Raw genomic sequence first — 26954 nt, 5'->3', positions numbered from 1 at the left:
GAGATAATTTTTTTTCCAGCATCACCAGTTTATATAATATCTTGGTACATCTTTTGTCTACCATGGGGTCATTCTTGGCATTTGGGTAGGATAGTTCCTTCAGTGTGCAGGATTGGTCTGTGTATTGCAGGGTGTTTGGCATCCTTGGTCTTTCCAAACACTGGTTGCCAGTAGCACAGGTGCACTGCTTAGGCACCGTGACTCCAAAAACAAACAAACCCAAACCAAAAAAAAACCCCAAAACATACATGTGCCCTCACCTTTTCTGGACTCCTCACCTGACACAAAACACAATACCACCTCAGGTTGAGGCTCACTGCAGGTCATTATTGGCAGTTTCTGCCCATAGAAACTTTTGTTTGTCTATTCCAGCCCCTTATTATTGTGACATTTCAAATTATTTATAATTGAGAGTCTCTTCTCACTTATCTACATCTGAAATGTTGTCTTGAATTCTGCAATTCTAGCTTCTGTCATTATATGGCATGGATTGGGGTAATTTTTCAGTTCTTTTATCCTTGTTTATGATTAGTCCTCATTTTGTTCTACTGTAGCCATTTTGACATTTTAGAGTTTTTCTATTCTAGTAATGTCTACCCATTATAGCTAATCCTTACTAAATGTTTACTGAAATATTTTATCAAATAGAAAGTCTCTGATACCTTTCTTAAAATGTGTCTATTGAATGATCATTATCAGGAAACTCAACAAATGTTACCAAGTCCATTTACTCTCTCTGCCTAGGGATTGACTTAAATTACTTTAAAATCTTACAGAGCTTTCCCTTAACCATAGCAACTTTAAAACTAAACTGTAGTGAAAAACAATATACTGTTCATTTATTTTCACTCAAATTGTAAGGCAAGTAATGAAAATTAAACTACTTTGAGGCCATGTGCTAGTTTTTAAATATTGACTGTGATATATTTTTAAATTAATATGTTAACCCCAGCTTTCATATTATAACTTATGATATCACTTCCAAAATGTCACTTCTCGAGGAATAAATGAAACTGTTTGGAAATAATGATCAAAAATTTCAATAATGATATTTCATTAACTTTATGTAAGTTTGAAATGTTTGATCCATCTATAACTGTGTCATCATATAACTTTCTGATATATTGTTTTATATTAAAAATGAAAAATGGGAGCCTGACTAGTTACACATTTTCCAAAAATAAAAATAGATTCCTGCCATTTTTACCAAATTTGTGAAGATTTTTAAAAGGAGAATAGTGATATTAATGAGGAGGCAATGAGGTGGATATATTCACACCTTTTCTCCCTTCCTACCTCCTTTCTTTCCTTCTCTCTGTCCCTTCCTCCTTCTTCCTTTATAATTTTTTGCACATGGGTTGGTTTTAGTTGCTATTCATCCTGTTCCTTAAATATCTCTTAAATGTACCTCCTTTCCATGCCATTCTGACTGATGTGAGATGAAATCTCAGTGTAGTTTTGATTTGCATTTCTGTAATTGCTGATGATTTTGATTTTTTCATATATTTGTTGGCCATTTGTTCATCTTCTTTCGAAAAGTGTCTTTAATTCTTTGGCCAGTTTATTAATTGGTTGATTTTATTTTATCTTTTTGGTTTTAAGTTTTTTAAGTTCTTTATATATTCTAGATATATAAAGTTTGAAATGTTTGATCCATATATAAATGTGTCATCACATCATTTTCTGATATATTGTTTTTTTATTAAAACATCTTTAATTTTGTTAATTTAGGTTTTCTTTCTTTTGGTTAGTTTGGCTGATGGTTCATCTATCTTATTCATCTTTTCAAAGAACCAACTCTTTGTTTTATTGGTTCTTTGTATTTTTTATTGTTATTTTAACTGACTTTTAGGTCTGATCTTAATTTTTTTCCTTCCTTCTACTGATTTTGGAATTGTTTTGTTCTTCTTTTTCAAGGCCCTTGAGATGCATCATTAAGTTGTTTATGTAGTCATTCATATAGCTATAAACTTTCCTCTTAGATCTGCCTTGATAGTGTCCCAGAGGTTCTGGAATGTTGTATCACTATTTTTATTTGAGTCTAAGAATTTTTTTATTTCTCCCTTGATTTCTTCTATCACCCACTACATCATCAAAATTGTATTGTTCAATCTCCATGTGTTTATATAGTTTCTGTAGTGTTTTGTCATGTTGATTACTAATTTCATTCCATTATTATCTGATAAGATGCAAGGAATTATATTCTTTTTTTTTTTTTTTTTGTAATTTGCTAAGAGTTGCTTTGTGGACAAGTGAAAGTTCCATGAGCCACTGAGAAGAAAGTGAATTCAGCTGTTGCTGGATGGAATATTTTGTAGATGTCTGTTAAAGGTCTTCCATCTTAAAGTGGTAAGGCCAAAATTTGAATATAGGTTAGTTTCACTCTAAAGTCAATATTGTTGAATACTACGCTGCATTCCCTTCTTTTGGACACTTAAAATTTCATTCTTTGTCCTCAGAAAATGAGATTGAAGTGTCAACAGGTGTAATATATGTTTTAGTTAATTAAACCATATTTTGAAAGAACTAAATATCAACAGATTCAGTTCAGTGTGTTTCAGCAGATGAGTTCCTTTATTTGAAAACAGACCTAAAGAGAATCACCCTTTTATAATTCTAGTTTTAACTTCTTTCTTTACCTCAGTTGCACCTGACTTCTTAAGGAGGTTTGAGACAAGTAGAAATTTGAAGAGTCATGGATACAAAAAGTGATGGAGAAGGTTGCTAAAGAATAATAACTTTGCTTATTTAAAATTTTACCTGTGGGGGGATGGGGTTGTTAAGTATGGGAGGAATAGATGAAATTTAGATAGGTCAAAGGGGAGGGAGGGGCCATGGGGGTAGGAAAGACAGTGGAATGAGATGGACATCATTACCCTAAATACATGTATGAAAACATGAATGGTGTGAATCTACTTTGTGTACAACCTGAGACATGAAAAATTGTGCTCTATTTGTATGATATGAATTGAATTGCGTTCTGCTATTATATATAACAAATTAGAATAAATAAAATTAAAAAATATTTTAAAAAACAGAAAAAGGAAAGAAAAAATAACATCAGATTAAAAAAAAAATTACCTGCAGATTATTTACTTGAAAGAAACACTTTGGTTATGTGATTACTTATTCTGAGAGTCCATATTTATTCCAAACAGGTCAGTGACCTTAAGGATATAAGACATCTGTGAACTATGCAAGTAAGCTAGCCACCATTTATAACATGATTTTCAAGAACACTATTATCTGATTTTTGTAAAACATAGTAAAATAAATGTTTAGACTATAACTTATTCACCAAAGATTGCCTGTACTAATTTTTTTATCTGTTCTCCATTACTGTGGACAGCCTAGTAGATAAAGGGATATCCAAATTTGTAAGAAAAATGAGTGTCCAAGAACCTTGATGATCATTAACTTGCATGAGTGGACCTTGAATACTTGAGAATTAGCTACATGCAACTAAAACCATTGGTAATTAAAAACATCTAGGAAAATACACATTTCTCTTAAAAGTCAAAGTAATTTAGAGTTTGTCACATTTAGAAAGTAAACATCCCTAATGAATATTAGGCATTTGATCCTTTGTATTGCTTTGAATATTATGATAAATAGTAGTAAATACCTTCCTTCTCTTTACATTATAGTTTCATCATCTTAATAAGACAAAAAACTTTGAGAATTTTTAGTGCTTCCTAGAGAATATATTATAAAGATTTTTTTTTCCTTTTTTAAAAAAATATTTTTAGCTGACATGAGGACACACGTCTGTAATTTTAGTGACTTGGGAGGTTCAGGCAGGAGGATTACAGTTTTACAACCAGCCTTGGCAACTTAGTGAGACCCTATCTCTCAATACAAAAATAAAAAGACTGGGAATATTAACAGGTGCCATGATAAAATCACAGTGACAGTTTTAAATTGAGTTTTGATCTTTTAAAATTCATTGTAATTTTGTGAATATGCCAAATAGGAAGAATTTCTTTTTCTGTATTCATTTATATTATGTTGTGTTACATAGCTTGTGGTGTATTCTTGGGTTTTCTGACTATATTTGACTTAAGGGTGAAGTACAGACTAATACTGTGGTGTTAGGGCATAAATATGGCCTTCGTTGGAGGTTTTTGAATAAATGTAGTCTTTCTGTGGATTAAAGTAAAACACTACTAGAAATAAAGAGTTGGCCCTTTTTCAGCTCCAAGAAATAGGAAAATGATGCTCCTTGGATAGTCCTCAAGGTATATATTTGTACCCACTCTTAAGGTAGAAAATATACAAGGAAGAAAAAGTACAGTGAAGAAAATAGAACCAAACCACTTATGCCCTCTTATGCCCCCAGTGGATCCTCTGCTGCTAGTGGGAAGATTTTAATTTACAATGCAATATTTTTTTTCTTTTTCTTTTTAACTAATTAACATCTTAGTTAAAAAAAAAAAAAGAAAAAATATATATTGTTGCTTTTATCAGTTGACTTTCATTGTTACGTGACCATCTTAATGAAGTTGATCCCTGTCAAACCCAGGGATCCACCAAAATTAGTACCAGACATATCACTGGAAAAACAAAAATAAAGCCCTAGGGAATCTCTTCTCATAAATATATAGAAAGTGTTTAGATATAGTCATTAAAATATAATCCTGTCCCTTCATGCTGTATATGAAGCAGTGTTTACTGACTTGCAACAGACTAAAATAGTGTAAGTAGGAGTTACTTAATCTTTCATCTAAACTGACCTGAAATCACCTTAATGTGCTTCCCAATAAGAGTTGAGGTTATTCACTTTAAAATCGATATATGCATGTCAGGAAGTTCCTATTTTGTATGAAAGTATTCCGTATCGTTAGCAATAGATTTTCAGATTTTTTTTTTAGTAATAGATGGACACAGTACCTTTATTTGGTATTTTTTATGTGGTGCTGGAGATTAAACCAGTACCTCACGCATACTAGGCAAGCGCTCTACCACTGAGCCACAACCCTAGCCCTTGATTTTTAACCTTAAGGATTAACTTTTATTTTAGTATACGGATCATGTTTGATGGGTAATTTGTGTATTATTCTTTTGATTATCTCAGATTATAATTTCTGCTAATTTCTTAAAAAGCAGATAGTTTTGTTTTAAAGATTATTTTACTTTAACTTATATTTAAATGTATTTATCAGTGTTTAATCAATATTATTTAATTTTTTCATTTTGTTTGCTTATCTTTTTAATTTACCAGTTCTATACCTGAGGTTCTTAGTATCTTGTGAAAGCAAAATGGTATTCACTTTTCCTAATTTTGTCTAATTAAGAATTTTCTGGCTTAATATGTGGCAACAGACATCTTAATCTTGTGAAATAATTAAACATGTCTACCTTTAGGTAGTGTTGTTCAGCCTATAACATTGCTAGAGAGAAATGTAATAATTATAAATGGATATGTTATACACTAATTGAATTTTTTTCTTCTCCTAAATAGCTCCATATTACTAAAATTATTCAAATTACTAAAGTTTATAGAATAGTAATTGGCATTTCAACTGTGTGTGTGTGTGTGTGTGTGTGTGTGTGTATGTATGTTTGTGTGTATGTTTGTGTGTGTGGTGCTGGGGCTCAAATTCAGGCAGGGTCTCCTGCATGTTCAGCAAGCACTTTACCACTGAGCTAAATTACTAGCCCCACACAATTAATTTTTTAGAATTTTCGTACTTTTTATTTAATTTCTTTTCTGGTGTATCTTATTTGGCTGTTTCTGCCTATGCTAAGATGATGTTGTGATATACTGTAAGCCTTATCCTCCTGTCTTCAACTAGGATAAAAGTAGAAAAGAGCTGTTGAAGATCATTGTTATTGATTAAATCACATAGAGGGTGTTTATCTAGGGAAAAGATCATTATATACAGTAGTAAAGTATATGAAAAATAATTACAAGATTTTTTTATTGTAAAAATATGTTAAGCATTTTTATAATGATTGCTGTGACTAAAAGTGACTATTTTATTAACAATATACTGTCAAACTTTAGATAATTTAGTTTAAAAGAAATTTAGTCTGAACTTTTTTGATACAAGCAAATAGAGTTCCAAAAAAATTAATTTGAAGGAATTAAATTTTTTTCTCCCATGAATGATTTTATTTAAGCACAGAGGGAGGCTTACTGATTTGTTCTTCAGCCTATATATCTCAAAAGAGAAGATGCCATACTCGAACTTTTAACACTTGAAAGCATTGTGATGATTCTCTAGGGAAACCCACATTAAAGAAGTTATAAAAATTCTGCTTGAAAACAAGAAGTTGGACTTTAACTTTATTAAACAGGAAAATAACAGAAGCCCATTATATACATTTTAATTTTTCCCTTAATTGTTTATTCATGTAGGAAAATTCTACTACTGATAAGAAGCATTATTCGTTCTTGATATGTTGATGGGTTTTTCTTTTTGTGTTACATATAGTTTTAATGTACTTTTTGACTTCTCAGGTAGAATGAATTGTGGCAAGTAATTGACATTTTTTTTTACAGATTGAGAAAATTTCCTCATGCTTTGCAATCATAGAAAAATCTAATAGTAGACATACTGATTTTTCACTGTTTTCATAGAATAATATCTCAATGTTAGACAATCCTAGACTTTTAAAAATCTGTGGTACCCTTGAGTCTCTTATATCCCACCAAAGGTTGCCAAGTATAGATTAAAACATCTCTAAATGATGGAAAATCCTCTCATATCCCTATTAGAGGACTGCTTTGTTAGAAAATTCTTTCTTATATTTAATGGGAAACAATCTCTCATACTTTACACTCCTTCATTTTAGTTCTAGCACCAAAGGCTTTATAAAACAAGTCCAATCTTGGTTCCATCTGCCAACCATCTTCAGATATTTGAAAAAATTACCATTTCTCAACTTTTCAAGTGTCTGTCTTAAAGTTAGAAAACATTGTGGTATAGTCAAAAGAGTTTGATCATGGGGCACAGTGATGCATACCTGTAAAACCAGCAACTCTGGAGGCTGAGGATTAGGGCCAGCCTTAGCAACTTAGTGAGACTCTGTCTCAAGAAAGGAAAGGGGAGGGGAGAAGAGGGGAGGGGAGGGTTGAGAATGTGGCTCAGTGGTGGAGCACCCATGGGTTCAATCCCTAGTACTGCTCCCCCCACCAAAAAAATAAAAAGCTTTTGGAATGAGTCAGAACTAAGTTCAAACCAAGATTAATAGTTTTGTTACCTTGGGAAATTTTCTTACCTGTTAGTCTACTTCTTCATCTGGTAAACTGGGATAAATGATAACTTCAATGAAGAATTGCTACAAGATAATGTATTTAGAGCATCTGGCATATTCTTGACACTCAACAAATACTGGTTTTTTCTTCTTTTTAAAATCTTTTTGTTTATTTTTTATGTGGTGTTGGGGATTGAACCCAGGGCCTCATGCATGCTAGGCAACTGCTTTATCACTGAGCAAGGTATCCACCCAAATACTGGTTTTTGACTAATGTTAACTTCCTCTTCTTCTTCCTCTCTCCTTTTAAGTCCTCCCTTCCTCCTCCATATTTAGAAGAGTGTTTTTAAGAGCACAATGTTATTTATTAGGACACAAATGGGTTAAAATAAGGAAGTGTTATTGATCACTTACTTAGTTACTGCCCAATTATTGGGCGAAGAGAATTCACCAGCACTTAACCCTTTTACTACATTCATTTTAAAATTGGCAGGAAATGGTAATTTCTATTGAAGATCAGAATCAAATAAAGAATAATGTTCTGCAGGTTTCTTTGGGGATTTAAATATCAGTTCCTTCTAACATCTACTTGCTGCTCAAAGGAATTTTGCAAACCCTCTTAGAAAGAAAATAATAACCAGAATCCCTTCTATCAGAGGGCTTTTGCAAAGGAATTTTACTTATAATTATTTTTGTATTTTACTATTTGGTTGTTGATCTCTCTCACCACAGTGTAAACTCCAAGGATTATGTCTGTCTGCTTATCATTATATCCTAGTCCCTAATTCAATGCCTGACGTATGGTAGGCACTCAGCTCATATTTATTATGTGACTAAAATAATAAATCATTGATCCATTTATATCTGATTGGTAAAACTAGGTGTACATGTAAGAAATTTCATTTGACAAGAATATGACTAGTTGGTATACATTCATAATCAGAAAGTTTTGTAGTGAGCACCAGTTTTGCTTTAAATTTAAAGTAAGTATCAGTATCTTATAGGCAGCATATCAATAAGTTTTGTTTTCATTCAGTATGATAATCTCTTAATTGTTTAGACCCTTTTGCTTAACGTAATTATGTGTGGGTATAAGTATATTGCTGTTGTTTCCGTTTGCCCATTTGGTTCCCTTGTCTTCTTTTCTTGCCTTTTGGTTTTATTGGTATGATTCTATTTTATCTCTATTATTAATTTATTAGTGAATTCACTTTGTTGCTCTAGAGTTTATATTATACATCTTTAATTTATCTGTTTACTATTATACTAAAGTATAGCATAAGAAATTTATATTTCCAATTTTTCCTTTGTATACTCTATGCTGCCATATACATTTGATTCTTCATATTATAAAACCTACAACATATTATTATTATTATTTTTTAATAATCAATTACCTTTAAAGAAATTTAGGAACAAGGAAATATATTTATTCACCTATTTATCATTTCTGTCTCTCCTCACTTATTTGCGTAAATCAGATTTCCATCTGGTATAATTTTTCTTCTGCCTGAAGAACTTCCTTTAACATATCTTGTGGCATAGGTCTGCTGATGAATTTTCAAAGCTTTTGTTCTACTAAAGGATGTTTTATTTCCCTTTTATATATGAAAGGTATTCACACTTGGTATGTTTTGCTTAGATTTCTTGGTTAACAGTGGTTTTTCTTTCAGCACTTTAAAGATGTCTTTCCATTGCTTTCTGTCCTCCATGGTTTCTGACAGCCCATCTTCAAACATTCTGATTTTTATTCCTGTGTAGCAGTGGCCTACGGACTTCCTTATAGGACCAAATAGTAAATATTTTGGATGTATGGGCTACATACCCTCATGGTCTTGTTGCAGCTACTCAACTTTTGATGTAGTGTGAAAACTGCAGTAGAAAAGCTATAAATTAATCAGCATGGCTGTGTTCCAGTGAAACTATAAAATCAGGTGCCTGGCACAGGTACTATAATTTGCTAAATCCTGTTCTATAAGAACAGTCTCTTAAATGCACATTAAAACTACACTGATATTTCATCTCACTCCAGTCAGAATGGCAATTATCAAGAATATAAGTTAACAGTAAATGTTGGTGAGGATGTGGGGAAAAAGGTACACTCGTACATTGCTGGTGGGGCTGCAGATTGGTAATTGGTGCCACCACTGTGGAAAGCAGAATGGAGTTTCCTCAGAAAACTTGGAATGGAACCATCGTTTGACCCAGTTATCCCACTCCTCAGTATATACCCAAAGGACTTAAAAACCAGCATACTGTAGTGATGCAGCCGCACTTAGTGTTTATAGCAGCTCAATTCACAGTAGCTAAGCTATGGAACCAACATAGGTGCCCTTTAACAGATGAATGGATAAAGCAAATGTGGTATGTATCCACAATAGACTATTACTCAGCCATAAAAAAATGAATATGACATGTGCTGGTAAATAGATGGAAATGGAGACTATCATTCTAAATGAAATAAACCAATCCCCAAAAACCAAAGGGTTAATGTTTTCTCTGATATGCGGTTGCTAGCACACAATAAGTTGTTTGTGTTTGTTTCTAGGGCGGAGAATAGAAATTCATTGGATTAGACAAAGGAGAATGAGGGAAGGGATGGGTAATGGGAATAGGATAGACAGTAGAATGTATTGGACATAATTTTCCTGTGTTCATATATGAATACATGACCAGTGTAACTCCACATCATGTATAACCATAAGAATGGGAAGTTCTTATATGTATATGTCAAAATACACTCTACTGTCATGTCTATTTAAAAAGAACATTTTTCATTGTTTTTCAGCATTTTGATTGTGATGTCCCTTTGTGTGGTTTTCTCTAGTTTTTGTTTGCTTGGTATTGAGCTTGTAAATTTGATAGTTTATAGTTTTTTGAAATTTGGAAGAATTTCAACCATTATTTATTTTAGTTCTTTTTCTCTCTTTGCTCTTGGAAATCCGGTTGTACAAATGTTATCCTACTTGATATTGTGCTGTAGTCACTTAGACTCTGTTTATTCTTTTCCTTGCCTCTTTTTTTTCCCCTTGTGGTTCTTTTAGAATGATTTCTACTGCTACCTATTCTGATATTTCTTCTGTAGTGTGCAATCTGCTGTTAATTCCATCCAAAGCATTTTCATTTCATATATCATATTTTTCACATTTTTATTGGTGCATTATAGTTGTACTTAATGATGGGATTTATTGTTACGTATTTGTACATGTATGCAATGTAGCAATACAATTTTGTCAATATCCTTCCCTAGCACTTCCCCCTCCCTCCCTGCCTCCCACCGCTTGGTCCGTTTTTTATACTAATCTCCCTTTGATTTTTATGAGATCTACCTCCATTTTTATTTATTCCTCTTTAGCTTCTGCATCATATATCATATTTTAGCTTTGGAAAATCCCATACAGGTCTTATTTATACATTCTGTTTCTCTCCTTATATGTTCACATTTTCCTCTGCATCCAATTTAAAATAGCTATTTTACAGTCTTGTCCACTCAATCTATTCTTTTATTTTTGGGTCTGTGTCTTTTAATTATTTTTTCTCTTCTGGCTGTGTATCATATTTTCTTGCTTCTTTGCATGCTTGCAACCCCACCCCCTGCCTTTTACATTTTTATATTTTTTTGTTGTTAGCTGCTGGATTTTGCATTTTTAGTTTTAAGTAGTAAGTGATGGATTTTGTTCTGGGGTCCCTTTGATTTCTTTGTGGATGCTTTTAGCTTGTGTTAGGAAGATCCAGAATAGTCTTTTTCTTTTTCTTTATTTTTTTTGAGAGTCTCACCATATCTGATACTCTGATTTAGCATAAGCTTTGACCTGATGCTCTGTGTATTACAAGTTCTGTCTACTTCCATAAGTGTGAACATGAACTGTTTCCAGCTCTGGGAATTGTTTAGCCTTTGGTGTTTTTTTCCCCCCTCTACCAGCTGCAGGTTGTTTGTTTGTTTTTAGTGGTCTGAAGATTGAACTCAAGACCTCACATATGCTAGGCAAATACTCTAAAACTGAGCTACATCCCTGGCCTTATATATAGTTTAGTGTCATGCATGTGCAGAATTAGAAAGCTGCTAAAATTTTAAGGAGACCCCATTTGCAGATCCCTGGACTTTTAAAAATAATTTTGTTTTTCTTTGTGACTCCAGTAGTGTATACCCTGCAAATTCTAGCCACCTAAGCCTCCTTGAATTCTAATCTCTGTCTTTTCAACTCAGCAAGATTAGTTGGTTGTGTTTGACTCTCCCTCCCCATGCTGCTGCAGCTTGGGAACTGCCTCCAGGCAGTAAGCTTGGGGCAATTAAAGGACTAGTTTTCTATTCTCTCAGCATTTAAAAAAAAAAAAAAAATCCAAGAAACTGCTGCAACTTGTCCCAGTGTCTGAAAATTTTTCTTATTTTTGTCTGATTTTTTAGTTATTTAGATGGAGAGATAACTCCCGTATCATTTAATCCTTCATAGGTAGTAACAATTCTAATTACCTCTGAACAGACACAGACACCATTGATAAATGAAATGTTATTATTTACTTTGAGAGAATGATAGGTTACTTAGTAAGAACTAAAATTAGATAATCTATTTCAAGCTTCAAAATGTTTTTCACACATTTAAAATAATATTTTTTAACTGATGACTTCTCACTGTGAACTCCTAAAATAGATTGTTATTTGATTACTGCAATTCTTATTTTTTTCTTGTTATTAAAACCAAAGCGTAGGCTAGTAAATTAGCATTTGATATGATTTTCATATTTGAATATTTTACAGTTCTTATTTTCAAGAAAGAAATAATAAAATAATAATTGATTGCCTTATTGTATTCAAAGCTGAGGATATTTTGATAAAATTTAGATATGAATATCAAAAACAGATCAGAATATAGTGGAATCAACTCATAAATTATTGTGTGAGATAAAAAACTAATGCCCAGAAAATAAATTAATTCTTGCTGGAATATTAGAATAGACTTTACTTAGAGGTGATGCTAGATCTAGGACTTAGAAAATAAATAGGTATGGAAGAGTAGGAAGAATTAGATTGAAATATTTCATTCTCTTTTCTATTTTTTAACATAAATTGAATATTATGACTGTTATTGTTTGGATGTGAGGTGTCCCCCAAAAGCTCAAATGTGACAATGCAAGAAAGTTAAGAGGAGAAATGATTGGGTTCTGAGAGCCTTAACCCAATCAGTGAATTAATCCCCTGATAGAGATTAACTGAGTGATAACTGAAGTGGTAGGGTGTGGCTGGAGGAGTGGGAATTGGGGATGTGGCTTTGTGGTGTATATTTGTATCTGGCAGCTGGAGATCTCTTCTCTGCTTTCTGATCATCATGTAAGCAGCTTCCCCTGGCCATGTTATTCTGCCTCACCTCAAGCAGTGAGGAATGGATCCTATTGTTCTGGTCAGGTCCTTTCACACAGTGGTGAAAAAGCTGATGAAACAATGACTTTAAGGGTTTTTCCACCCCAGAAACAAATATTATATGTAATTAATAATTTTATGTTCTATTAATATATTCATCTTTGTTGGACAAGTTTGTGGATTAATTTTCTTTTGCTCTGTAACAAACTTAGTGATTTAAAACTGTTATTATCTCACAATTTCCATGGGTCAGGAGAATTAGGCATGACTCAGTTGGGTCTTCTGCTTAGATCTCAAGGCTTTAATCCAGGTGCCATCTCAGCTCAGTTTCTAAAGCGTGTCTGCCATTCCCTCCTGTCCATGGTCCACTATACAGTATGGCTGTTCAGTTCTTCAAGACCAAAAGGAGATCATCTTGACTGCTTCTAAAATATCTGTCTATCTGAATTCTGTCTCTCATATCTAGACCTCCTTTTTAATGGACTCATCTGATTAGTTTAACATCCTCACCCACTTGCTCTCCCACCTTACCCCATGATAATCTCCTCTTTGATTAACTGAAAATCAACTGATTAGAGACCTTAATTACATCCTCAGAATTTCTTCTTTTTTGCCATTTAATGCAGTCTACCCAGAGGTGGGATACCCATCATATTCACTGATCCTGTCCAGTGAACAAGTCAAGGAACAAGTATTCTATAAGGCATGTACCTCAAGAAGAGGGAAACTTGGGGGTGATCTTAGAATTCTGCCTACCACTGTTTGATTTATAATATTAATATTATTTGAAGAGTACAAATCATATTTTATGTAAAAGGCATAGATGGACTGGAAATACTAATAAACTATCGCTGATTAGATAGTTGAAAGCAGTTGTTTTCTTGAAGTATAACTGGAACCTTAGTAGATTGTTTTACATTTTTTTTATTTCCTTAAAGTATAGCATAACTGAGCTACTGATTATAATTTAAGAAAAGAATAACATTGAAACTCAGGAATTCCTATTTTTCATTTGCTTACTAATACTTGTCCAATTTTGAAAATCCTTGTTTTCTCTTTTTTAACATAATTTTAATACTTGAGTCTATGATCTCTTAAATATTTTGAAGTTATATGGTAATGTTCTCCCAGCAATATGAAGGGGAAAACCTGAATACTATTCACAAGTAGAAGTGCAGTGTTGCTTAGCTACTACCTATCTTTTTAATTTGAAATATTAGGCATTTCAATAATAGGTAGCCCTTAAGCTTTTTAAGTGTTTGCTCATGACACATTGCAATGTTTTATGTATGCTTTTCACCTTTGTATTATAGTTGTTATTTTGAAAGTTAAAAAAAGGAGGAGTGTATTTAATAGTAGTCAGTAGAGTACCTTAACTGCATAAAATCAGTCATTTTATAAGAAACTTTAATGGACACAAATGAAATTATAAGATATACTTTAATATTAACTTACCTCAAATAACAGCTATACTACAAAATGTAATAATTATATCAATCTGTCATTTGATTGTAAGTAAAATCATTGTAGAATGTCTAAAATGTTACATATAGTAGTTTTAAAAATAGCAATATTGTTATATGGCAGCAATATCATTAAACACATACTGAAAAAGCATTTTATCATATTGTATTGCTGTCATGCTATTCATGTTACTCTTAGTTAAAGTAGCATATCAAGTGCTAAATAGTTTTATTGCTGTGCACCTCCCAATTTTGAAAAGAATGTGTGAAGATTCAGTATTCTTTGAATAAAAACTTTTCTGCATATTCCCCCACAAAATTTAAAAAGTACATATCCATTATATGTCTACCTTTTGCAAAGAGATTAAAATCCACCTAAAATCTTACTTCTCCCAGAGGAACACTACTAAGACTTTAATGTATTTTCCTTCTTTGAATATTGTTATAGAAATACAGATCATATTTCATATTCAATTTGTGTCTTGTTTTTATATCCTTATTACTATAGGATAAGCATCTCTCCAAGTCATTCAAATGGTTTGAAAACATTTTTATGATTGTTTGATATGTGGATATACAGTATTTCCCCTTTTATTTACAAAGGTTTTTTTCTGATTTTTGTGATGTAGATAAGACTGAGACAAAAGTATTCATGCCAAACCTTTATCAGCATTTCCAAGTTAGATCTAGGAGTGAGAAGAAATGAATATATTTTAAAGACCTCTGAGCATGCTAATAGATTACTTTTCTGAAAAGTTGGCCATCCTAATTAACATTTACTAGTTTTAAAAGAGGAAATACTTAACATATTTTGATTAAGAAACTTGAAGTTTTTCAAATGTGAATTTGTCATTTGTAATTGTTATTTTGTGAAAATTTTCATTTCCCTGTTCCACTTATTAATAAATCCTATGTCTTGTTGACTTGGGGAAAATTCATTTATCTCCTTTCCTGTCACATTTTCCCATTTATTTGACATACACTTGTGAAATACAAATCTTTAAAAATTTGTTTTAAAAATCTCTTCATCTTTTATTTTTTTATTTTCACTCATTAGATTTAGGCTTATAAGTTTCTTTACTGTTCAGATTCTTCTACATTTTATCTCTTTTTATTTTCTGTATTTACATTTAATTCTAAATCATGTAAAGTGTATTTTGGTGTTGCTAGTGTTGAGTTAGGAAGAAAGCTGATTTTTTTTTCCAAATTCTTATTCATTGTTAGGGTACTGGAAAGAATAATATTCCCTTGCACACTCATTTGTGATAGCTCTTTTGTCATATATAAATTCTTGAATACTGGAGTAATTGCTGACTTTCTGTTCTGTTTTATTTATCTTTCTGTCCTTACATCAGAATCATATTATTGTTTATAGAGTAATATCTTTTTTGTTACTGTTTACTGTTTACCCTTTTCTATAGAAGAATATAGATTGTGTACTTGACATTTCATGTTAGAGGTATTCCCACTTGTTTTTTTTTTTTATTTCGTTTTGTCTTTTTTATTACTATTGTGAATGAAATTTTTTCCATTTCTGACTCTCTTTTTTTTAATTAATTTTTTATTTGTATATAACAGCGGAATGCATTACAATTCTTATTACCCATATAGAGCACAGTTTTTCATATCTCTGGTTGTATACAAAATATATTCACACGAATTTGTGTCTTCAAAATACATGTAAACACGAATTTGTGTCTTCAAAATACATGTACTTTGGATAATAATGTCCATCATATTCTACCATCATTTCTAACCCCATGCCCCCTCCCTTCCTCTCCCACCCCTCTGCCCTATCTAGAGTTCGTCTATTCCTCCCATGCTCTACCTCCCTACCCCATTATGAATCAGCCTCCTTATATCAAAGAAAACATTCAGCATTTGGTTTTTGGGGATTGGCTAACTTCACTTAGCATTATCTTCTCTAACTCCATCCATTTACCTGCAAATACCATGATTTTATTCTCTTTTATTGCTGAGTAATATTCTATTGTGTATATGTGCCACGTTTTTTTTTTATCAATTTATCTATTGAAGGACATCTAGGTTGGTTCCACAGTTTAGTTATTGTGAATTGTGCTGCTATAAACATTGATGTGGCTGTGTTCCTGTAGTATGCTGTTTTTAAGTCCTTTGGGCATTCTGACTCACTTTTATTCTATTAAGTGTTCAAACATTTATCTCAAATCTGAGTTCTCTAATTTATCCTTAGTAATTATGAGAGTTGTGTGTTGATATCTAATTATAATATCTGCAAATAATGAAAATTTACCTTTCCTTCCTGAGGGTTATATAGGATTGGCCAGAAATTCTAGAGTAATATGGCCAATAAATGTTAATAGTTAATGTGAAGGATGACCCCTCTGGAATGAAGGTCTTCAAGGATGAGGCAGAAGGGAGGGAGTGACCTTTCTAGGTGTTAGGGCTGACTTTGGGGAGAGTGGTTCTGGTTTGTAGGTTCTGCCTGGGGAAAGAGGAATCCTGGACAGGAGATGAGAGAGACCTTGCTTTTGAATCCTTCAGGGTGCCAATACCTTCCAGCATGTCAAAGCACCATATTTTGGGATATTTTGTTCTGAGCCCCAGCACCTGCCCCAACACTTTTTGTGGCCCATTTCTGTACCCACCTCAGTTCATTTAGTCAACTGGCATCTCTTAATGCCCATGCCCCAAATTCATCCTTAATTTCTCATCTCACATCTGCTCTCTTTTTTGACTTATATATTTTAATGTATTTTTGTTTTGTGCATAATGACACATGACTATATTTTTTCACTGATTGGTGTATCAAAATAAAAAGAATTTCCTTTATAACATTTAAAAAATAGTTATTGCTGGGGCTGGGGTTGTGGCTCGGCAGTAGAGTGCTCACCTAGCACGTGCAAGGCGCTGGGTTAGATCCTCAGCACAACGTAAAACTAAATAAATAAGATAAAGATATTGTGTCCACCTACAACTAAGAAAAAAATTATTATTGCTAATAGTGGATATTCTTGTCACAGAAAAGTTAAAATCATGGTTAAGGAAAACTCTAGTCAATCTTTATTAAACTTAAAGTCGTATTTGAAAACGTCATCCTTAATCAGAGATTAGATTAACTGCATCGAAGGTTTATCATGGATAAAGTGCATAAAGATCTTAGGAGATGTACATTTATCCATCAGGGGGCAACATCTGATTACCACTAATTGGTAATTTTAAAAGGAAAGGAGCTGGACTTCAGCTCTAGACTCTAGTCGGGAGAAGGAGGCTACAGTGAAGCTGGGTGAGTTAGTTTCAGATTTCCCCACTTCATTTCCTTGAGAGCAGTTTCTGGCATGGTGACAGCTGGAGTCTCTCCAGGAAGACTGTAAGGGTGAGTAGCATTGCAGATCCCCTTAGTGAGGAGAGTAGTAGAGAACATTCACAAAACTTAGCACAGCAGGTGTTTTGTATGGATGGCTTTGAGTCCAACAGTGATGAGTCAGGTACCTGTGGAAATACTTGGGTTGTGGACTTTAATGCTGATTTGGTAATGAGGCTAGAACTCTCACTGTAAGAAGTTCAGAAGGGATTATCTTGACGAACCTTTCTCATTCCAGTAAAGTTCCTGGTGGACAGGGCATCAATTACCTGCCTTTCATACTATTCTTATTTATACTGTTGTTGCAGAAAGCTACAAGAATGTATATGGGAACATTTTCTGTTTTATTATGATTTTAAGAATCAAGGTTTTGCCTTCCACATTGTCACCTCATTTGATATATGTCATAGCTCTTGATACATAACAAACCACTCTAAAACTTAGTGACTTAAAACATTTATTGAGCTCATGATTCTGGAGGTTGGAAATATAGGCTGAATATAGCTGGGCAATTGTTTGCTTCCTCTTGAGCCTGTGGTCAACTTTGGATTAGTTAGCAGGTCTTTCTGGGAGTTGTCTAATTATTGGCCAGGAGGACCTCAGTTCTTCTCTACATGGTATCTTTTCTTCAGGAAGCTCAGGCTTTTTCTCATGGGAGGTCTCAGAAAGAGCAGAAGCAATAAAAGCCTCTTGAGGCTTTACTTGGAATGGACTGTTACTTGTGTTGCATTCTGTTGGCCAAAAGAAGTTACTATACCAGCTTATTCAAGGAGGTAGGGATGTAGATTCTTGATTTAAGCTTCTGTGGAACCATGTTGGAAAGGTATAGACAGAGAGATGCATGGAGAATTAGGGACAAATTTTTCATCAGTCTAACACAATAGGGTAAATGAAAGACTCAGAGATGTTCTGGGAACATGTTCCTCCCTAGTCTGTGTGGATTTTAGTTTTGCTATTATAATACTGAATTTCCTTTTAATCTTAGCCTGTGTTTTTGTATCTTGTATTCTTTTTCTCTTTATAATATTATCTTGGTTTTGGTTGCTTGTGTATCATTATCTGAATCTGTGCCAGTGCAAATTTTCTCAAACATTATTTTGGTTCCTTATTAAATTATATTTGGAGACATTTCCTCTGCATCTTCAGGATATAATTTCTCCTTCATGTATAAGAGTATTTTTCCTCATAGAGCCTACCTTGGATTTTTGTTTTTCTTTGGGTGACGTTGGTATTTGCCAACAGTGTGTGGATGCTTCTCACTGTCCACTGAGATACAAATGTCTTCTCTAATCTGTGTTTGATAGGTTGTGATACTGTTCCCAGTAACTGGCAGGTAGTGATCAAATATGACTCTGCTGAACTAAAGTAGGATCAAATGCTGCCTTACCACTGTGTCTGATTCAGGGGCACTTTAAAAAAAGGTAAAATATTTCTTAACACACACTACTTACAAGGTTGTTCCTATATTTTCCCCTCTCTGCAGAGATTTTCATATGAACATTGAAACTTCTAGGATGCATTGAACCATTTTTAGTGCTTCTCCACCTCTGTCATGTTGTTTACTGGGAATTGTATTTAAATAGAAGTATAAAGAGGTGTGCCATGAGGAGGCTGGAATGAGTTCCACAACTTGGCTACATAGTAAACTAATCTATTTACTATATGGAAGGCTCCCAAACAGCAGGCAGAAAAAAGGAGTGAACTAAAGTCTCTTTCAGCAGCAGAATTATTATGTTTCTTTGAGTAAAGCAATAATTTGCATGGTATGTAGCAATTAGAAAACTAGGCCAACTATTAACTTGATTTTAGACCTGGCTTTTCAGACTTTCAGATAGTGAAACTATCAGGTTTCTCATTAAAGGTTAACTTTATTTTAGTAGGGTATATTACCAGGTTTTTCTGTGCCTTTGTACAAATTGTGAGAAGATGGGAGGGGCTGTACTGAGGGATTCTAAATGAGATGCCTTCCTAAACTGAGTCCAAAGTATATTCAACTAATGCATTTTCCATTGTTCTTCATCAAAAAGATGTAATGGAGATACAGCAATAAAAGAGATAACTATAAATAGTTTTTGAAAGACTAAGATTTGCTGCTTTGTTGGCATATATTGTTACAATGTGAGTAAATGTATCAATTTATTATAATTTTTGTAATTATATATGTTTCTTAGTCCTCCATTATTACTTTCAGAGTTTGCTCTTGGAAACTTAGCTGTAGCACTTTGCTTTTTTCTGTGGGTCTCTCATGGACATCAGTGGTGTGGATGAGACACATGACTATCAAGGAGGTTGAAGGACCACGAAGAGTGCGTCCACAATTCTCCAAACCAGTTTTGGAATAAAAGGTCAAAGTAGCTGTCAGAGCTTATTCTTGGGTCTTCAGAGAAATGACTACTTCCAATAATGCTGTTTTTCTTAGTCATCTTATTTCTGGCTGCTAAGTTTAAGATCTAGTGGTAAAATTACTAGGGAATCCATCTCGTTGGGAAGTAATAAGAGTTTCTATAACTGCAGAAGTACCATTTGCTGTTAACTACTTGATTATTACTTCTGTAATCTCATGATAGCTTAAATGGTGTTCATTTTTCTTTGAACATGACTTGTTTTAAACACCTCCTGAACTCTTAGCACTGAAGCTCTTTATTTTGGTTTATGAAACAATTGTCTATGGCCTGTTCTTCTCAGTTAAGAGTTTACCTTTAATATCAAATTTTGAGCATATTTATTTTAATTTTCCTATTATAGTAGTATGTGTGTGTGTGTGTGTGTGTGTGTGTGTGTTTTCAAAAGTCTTTTAAATCAGAACCTCTTAGGGGAAATAAGAACTTTGTCTCCCTACCTAGGTCAGTGCTCTTAAGCTGGGTTCCCAGGGAACATCTGCAGGTTGTTATATAAAGGTGGGCTTCCACTAATAATGTTTAGTGATAATCTTTTTCTAGTTTGTGGGAAAGTAATTTTTGTTTTTAAGCATTTTTAGTGCTTTCATGTGACTTATCAATTGTTTGATTAGTAGAAAATAAACAGGACAAAAACAGAGTAGTAAGCTGTATGGTTCACATACTTGTTTTTTCTTTGACACATGCTTCTGATATTTTTATTTACATTACCTATTTTTAATACAACTGTGCTTTACATTAATTACTCTAGGTTTTCTACTGAAATTAAGGTTTGCTACAGTGTTACGCAAAAAGCACGGTGACTTCCAGGCACTCTGCTATTTGAATGGTTTGAGAACTGCTGAATTTATTATTCTTTAAGATATCAGAGGGTATGAGATGGACATTATGTATGTGTATGATTGCGTGAGTGGTGCAACCTTGCATCATGTACAACCAGAGAAATGAAAAGTTGTGCTCTGTTTTGTGTACAATGAGTCAAAAATGCATTCTGCTGTAATGTGTAACTAAATAGAACAACAAACAAAAAAGATAGCAGAGGGTAAGAACTTTTATCATCATCCTTATCACACATATGACCATAAGCCATCGCAGACTTTTGAATGGAAAGTAACATGAGGAAAATTGGACTTAATGGATAATATTTTGGGGGAGTTTTCTGAAAGAAGTGGTAGAAGGTGAGAACAGGCAAAGGAATGAAGATAGAATATAACTATTGTAAACTATGTGTCAATTCAGTTCATATTAAGCATTTGATTAAAAACTCCTAAAACTCTAATATTATAATCCAAATTAAGATATTAAGGTGTTATTGGCTCCCTTGTTCGAGAAGTTAATTTTGAATTGATGAAAGTTGATTCTCATAACTAGTATAATCTTGACCAATAATTCAATAAGTAGACTCATTAAGAGATTTTTGTTACAAGTCTCCAATTATTGGGCCATAATTAGACTGTTGAAAAGTCAACTCAGTGGAGAAGACTGGTCCTTCCTTGCTGGGCAAAAAAACATAGAAGACACCTGTCTGGGTATTGTGGGGTGGGGAATGGAGAAGGGCATGTAAAATGAACTCAGATGAATTTTGACCTTAGGTTGTATTGCATAGAGATAAACAATAAAGGCAACTGGAAGTAGGTAGCAGTAAAAGTCGATAGTTATGGATCAGTTACTATGAGAATTCAAAGAAAAATCTGGAGGAGTTGGCATTACTTGAAATAGTGAGTTTTGAAAGGGCATAACATTCTACATCAAGGGAGAAACATGATCAAAGACACTGGCCTCCAGACAAGTGATTGTTGAATATCTGAAGGAATGACTGAAGTTGGGTAGCATTTGTTCTTGCACTGATTTATTCAGTATGACACACAAGTTCCTTTTGTGTGGCAGGCCCTGTGGTAGGTCAGTGCTGGGAATTTAACAAGGTGACCCTCATGGAACTATAGTCTAGGAGAAACAGATAAAACTGAAAAACTAATGAATATCTCAACTCAAAAGTGAGAAGGACTATAAGACTACTGAATAACTTTGGTGAGGAGAGTTGGTGAATTGGTTAATCAAGGAAAGCCCCATTGAGAAAATAGAATATAAGCTAAAACAGATCTTTGTTAGGAGCCAGTTTACCCTTTGGAATATTTACTTTGTTTGAAGTCTTTACCATTGTTGCTCTCCCAATAGATTTAATTTGATTAAACTTACTTCCCTTTAAAACATGGACAGTGAAATTTCTCTTTTCCATTAGTATTAGCTTTATCCATTGATGAATTATTTGCCTATTGTTAAATTGACAATGTTATCCTTCTTTTGCAGAAACCGAAGCTGAAAGACTGGCATCCTCCTGGGGGTTTTATTCTGGGATTATGGGCACTCATTATCATGGTTTTCTTCAAAACTTATGGAATCAAGCATATGAAATTCATTTTTTAAACTGAAGGACATATGAAGAAGAATATATTGAAAATTTCAACCTTGGATACAAATTTGTTATTATGTGTTTTTTAAAATACATTACTCTTGTGTAAATTGGAAAAAAGTATAAGAAAACTAAATGTAAATGAACTATTGACTTCATAACTTAAAAAATATTTGTAATGCAATTGCTTATTGGCCATAAATATATTTCATTTTTTTCATTTTGTGTATCATAGAAACAAATGGGACAAAGAGATCAGAGTAGATTGATTCTTTTTGAAAATAATAGTTTCCTCTAATCTTACCCTCTTTTCTTTTGGAAAAGAAAAAATTGTGAGACATTAAATTCTCAGTAAATGATGTAACTTCTGTTAATAATTTTGTGTATGTTCTACCAATTATGCATATATCTTTCCCAAAGTAGAGTTCATATAAAATATTCCATTTTATAACTTTTCATTTTATAGTATATTATCTACCTTTTCATCTTCCTTGGATATTCTTCAAGAATACATTGTGAATGACTGCATAATATCCCTTGTATGAGTTTATAACAATTTATTTAACAGTCTTCTGTTATTGGACCACTTACCTTAGGTAGTTTCCAGAGCTTTCCTTTGGTTTATTCTTAAATGTATTATTATTTTTTTATTAATTTATTTATTTTAATTAGGTATATATGACAGCAGAATGCATTTTGATTCATTGTACACAATTGCAGCACAACTTTGAATTTCTCTGGTTGTACACAATGTAGCGTCACACCATATGTGCAGTCATACTGTACCAAGGATAATGATGTCCATCTCATTCCACCATCTTTCATAACCCCCTCCGCCCCACCGGCACCCTGTATTATTATTTTGCCATCAGTTACTCCAGAAATTCTTCAGGTTTAATTATAAATAAAAAGAAAAATCAGCTCCTTTATCTATAATACTGACAATCTTAAGGACTTTTTTGCTGTCAGTAGTTGATCTGAGAAATTTTCAACCTTTGTAAATCACATACTGACTTCCCAAATAAATATACATTATTGTTTTTCATTTCTAAGCATATTGTGATTCTCTAGACTTGATCACCTCCTCTTCAAGTTTCTCCTTGAAAGAGAAGGTCAACAAGGACTTTAATTCATTTGGGTTAAGCTAAGTCTTGCCCACTGGCTAGATCTACCCTTTCCCTCAGGACAGTACCATAAAGTAGATGACTTTCATGGAAACATACACACTATGGTCCTTCTTATCTGACAGATATATCACCTCTCTCCTGGCCTTTGATAAGATGCAAGAGCTCTTGTCTCTATCACTGATTTTTAAGCCTACCAGTCATCTTCACGTTTTTCTTTATGACTGGAAATAGTATTGAGATTGTGCTTTGTGATTAATGCCAGACACTGATTTTTCTTTTCAAACTTTTGCATATGGGGTAGAAGGGAATGACTGAAAATTCGGTATTCATGTCCCAGGGAAACTTTTATGTGTTTTATCTGTTTTTGTTCAAGAATTTATGTGTTAATCTTTTTTCATTGCAAAGATGAGTTTTATAGTTACAAGTAAGATCAAGAAGACAAACTTCTTTCATAATAAAACCTCTTAATATTCCTAAGAATTCGTTTACCTTTTAACAGTTAAATATTGTACTTTAGTTACATGCAGGATTGTTATATTTTCACAGGCAAAGGATAGTTAGGACAAATAATTTTGAGGTTTTTGCTGGCTGAGTTTATTTTAATTGATCTTTTTATTGGTACATTATATAAATGAAGAAGAAAAAATACATCTAATTTGTATAAAGAAGGATCTTTTTGTACCTAGAAAGGAAGAAAAACAAACTTAAATCTGAATAACCTCATCTTAGTGGTGCAAGACAAAGTTTGAGCATATCACCCTCCAGACACACACACAAGGTCATAGGCATCATGGTGGGGTGGAGCTAGTTAGAGTGGTAAAGGAATTATGATTGTTCTTGAGCCAAAGTAATTTAGCCTGAATATAATGAAACATACCCTAATGGTAAAGGCTGCTGGAAAGTAAAAAGATTCCTCTTCAGAGGCTATAGAAGGTGCCCTTCTTAGTTAAAACCAAACTGGGAAAAGTAATGCTGGATATAACATACAGGATTAATTTTGCCTAGACAGAGTTTCAAAGGGCAATTAAATTTTTCTCTTTCACTATTGAATTTTCAGAATATAGTTAAAGGAAAAAGCTTAAAATATGTTTAAGTTTAGCTCATAACCATAATATTTTTACATAAAGTATATTCTGCTTTTAATAATAAGCAAATCCTGTGCATATGTAAGTGAGTATACTTAGGAAATATTTTAAGTGCAATTAAATGGCTTAGAGTTTAAATGATAATATAAAAGCACATCCTTATATGTATTCTCCTTGAGCCACAAAGAGCTGAACAACAAAGAAGTGTTTTATTTTTTTTCCCCCCCTTTTCTCATATTGTTGCTGTGGTGATGATCAAATGAGATGATGTTATGACTAAAGATTTTGGAAAATTGTAAATATGTGGTGGTATTCTTATTTCTGCTTAGGAAGATATTAAGGCGGGAGTTAATGGTGACAGTGCCCCCCTGTTCTGTTCTACTTGTTTATCTTTTAAAGCTATTCAATGTGATTCTTGTTCTCCTTGCTATTCTCTTTCTCCTCCCCCACCATGTCCTTCAGGGAAAAAAGAAATATAGATAAATAGATCCCAGCAGACATGTCCTGACATTTCAGGGAGGGCCAGGGTATAATGATGCCATCCTGCAAAGGCAGCCTGTGTGAAAAAAAGAAACCAAATGATGTGAATTTTAAAATTACAAAAGATATTTATATGCAGCTTATGAAAGGAAAGTGTAGTTTGAATGCAAAGCTGATTAAATTGGATCAAAAAATTGGAATTAAATACAAATATAATGCATGCATTTATGGTTTCAATTTTTATATTTTCTCAGCTAGTTGAAAGTGATGACTCCCATAGCAAGCATAACTCAGTTTGCTTCTGCTTACTGAGTATTTTCTACTATGGTATATGTTGATAACTTTTCTTCCATTATGTATGTTGTATAGCAGAGTTACAGTTACTGTGGGAATTATCATTTGAAACTTTGACTCATGTGTTTCTGGAATCTTTACAATGAATGTTGCATTAACATAGAACCTTTTTCAGTTGATTCTATCAAAATTAAGCCCATCTGTAGTAGATTGTTTGTACATGTGAAAGAAATATTTTATAAATATATCACAAGGGACGACTATAAAATAATGAGATCAGTATCCATTTTTGCTTTATGGTATCCAGCTTCATTACTTTATTGTTACGATTCAACCCAAAGACATTTACCATGAAGAAAGGGGTGTCAGGATTGCTGTTCTGTTGCTACCTGCCCAATTACACATGTACCTGCTGCTGAAATAGGAAAGTCTCAATTCATGGACAATACACAGTGATAGTGGTAACCAGGCTTTTTTTTTTCCCCCTTTTGGTACCAAAAAAAATTTACTGTTTTGGAAATATGTTTTAAAATGTACATTTTTATTTAACTGTGTGGACTGTTAAAATTGGTATCAGTGAGGGTGTAACTAAGAAACTGGTTATTAAAAATTCATTTATTCCAAACACAGAAATGTGGTGCTGTCTTTCTTGTTTCACCTTTGCTGCTCACATTCTCAGAGACTTGTGAGGACTTTCAGCTTTGCCTCCGGTATACTAGTCCTATGGAGTCAGTCCACATTCACTTTTCCCTCTTCTGAGTGTGGAAGGGCCAATCTGACTGCTAGGATTTTACAGACAACACCATAAGCAAGAGAGGACACCCTCTTAAGGGTTATTAAATAAAGCCATACATGTGAGGCATGCCATACATGGCCTGCCTAGCTTATAGAAAAGAGTGTCAGTGTTTTGCTTTTTGCTGAGCGGGACTCTACCTATTCTGCTTCTAACATCCACTCAGCACAGGGATGGTTGCTCCTAAAGAACATTTGCTTTGCTATTCTGGGACAGTTCTTTTCTCTTTTCAGCAGGTTTTTTTTTTTTTTTTTTTTTTTTTTTTAGTCATACATGACAGCAGAATGTATTTTGACATATAATACATATGGGATGTACATACATCAGTCATATTGTCTATTCTATTCTGCTGCCCTTCCTATCCTCCGTACTCCTCCCCTCCTCTCCCATCCTTTCTCTCTATCCAATCTAATGTGACACACTTTTTTTCTTTTTCTCATTACAACATCATATATGTATTCTGTATAACAATGAGGTTCTCCTTCCATCTTCCGTGCAACTCCCCTTCTCCCTTTTTTTCCCTCCCACCTCTCTTTCCTATTTAGTGGTAGTCTTCTTCTCATGCTCTTCCTCCCTATCCCATTTTGAGTCTCCCCCCTTATATCAGAGAAGACATTTGGCATTTGTTTTTTAGGGATTGGCTAACTTCACTTAGCATAATCTGCTCTAATGCCATCCATTTGCCTGCAAATGCCATGATCTTGTTATTTTTTAGTGCTGAGTGATATTCCATTGTGTATAAATGCCACATTTTTTAATCCATCTATTGAAGGGCATCTAGGTTGGTTCCACATTCTAGCTATTGTGAATTGTGCTGCTATAAACATTGATGTGGCTGTGTCCCTGTAGTATGCTCTTTTTAGGTCTTTTGGGTATAGTCCAAGAAGGGGAATAGCTGGGTCAGATGGTGGTTCCATTCCCAGCTTTCCAAGGAATCTCCATACTGCTTTCCAAATTGGCTGCACCGATTTGCAGTCCCACCAGCAATGTATGAGTGTACCTTTTTC

General features: G+C 33.5%; 1 protein-coding gene across 1 annotated transcript in view; it reads left to right on the top strand.

Moving 5' to 3' along the window:
• Pigk (phosphatidylinositol glycan anchor biosynthesis class K) overlaps positions 1-25787 on the top strand; it is a 128603-nt gene extending 102816 nt beyond the window's left edge. The window contains exon 11 of the mRNA XM_046443165.2: positions 22066-25787. Within this exon, the coding sequence (XP_046299121.1) occupies positions 22066-22182 (117 nt within the window). The 3' untranslated portion in view covers positions 22183-25787. The remainder of the gene's footprint in view (positions 1-22065) is intronic.
• Positions 25788-26954: the final 1167 nt, after the last annotated feature.

The sequence above is a fragment of the Marmota monax genome, unplaced genomic scaffold (genome assembly GCF_021218885.2).
Source record: "Marmota monax isolate L192 unplaced genomic scaffold, Marmota_monax_Labrador192_F-V1.1 WCK01_AAM20220418_F8-fsc00046, whole genome shotgun sequence".
NCBI lineage: Eukaryota > Metazoa > Chordata > Mammalia > Rodentia > Sciuridae > Marmota > Marmota monax.
The sequence above is the reverse complement of the archived record's forward strand: the minus strand, read 5'-3'. Positions and strand labels throughout refer to the sequence as shown.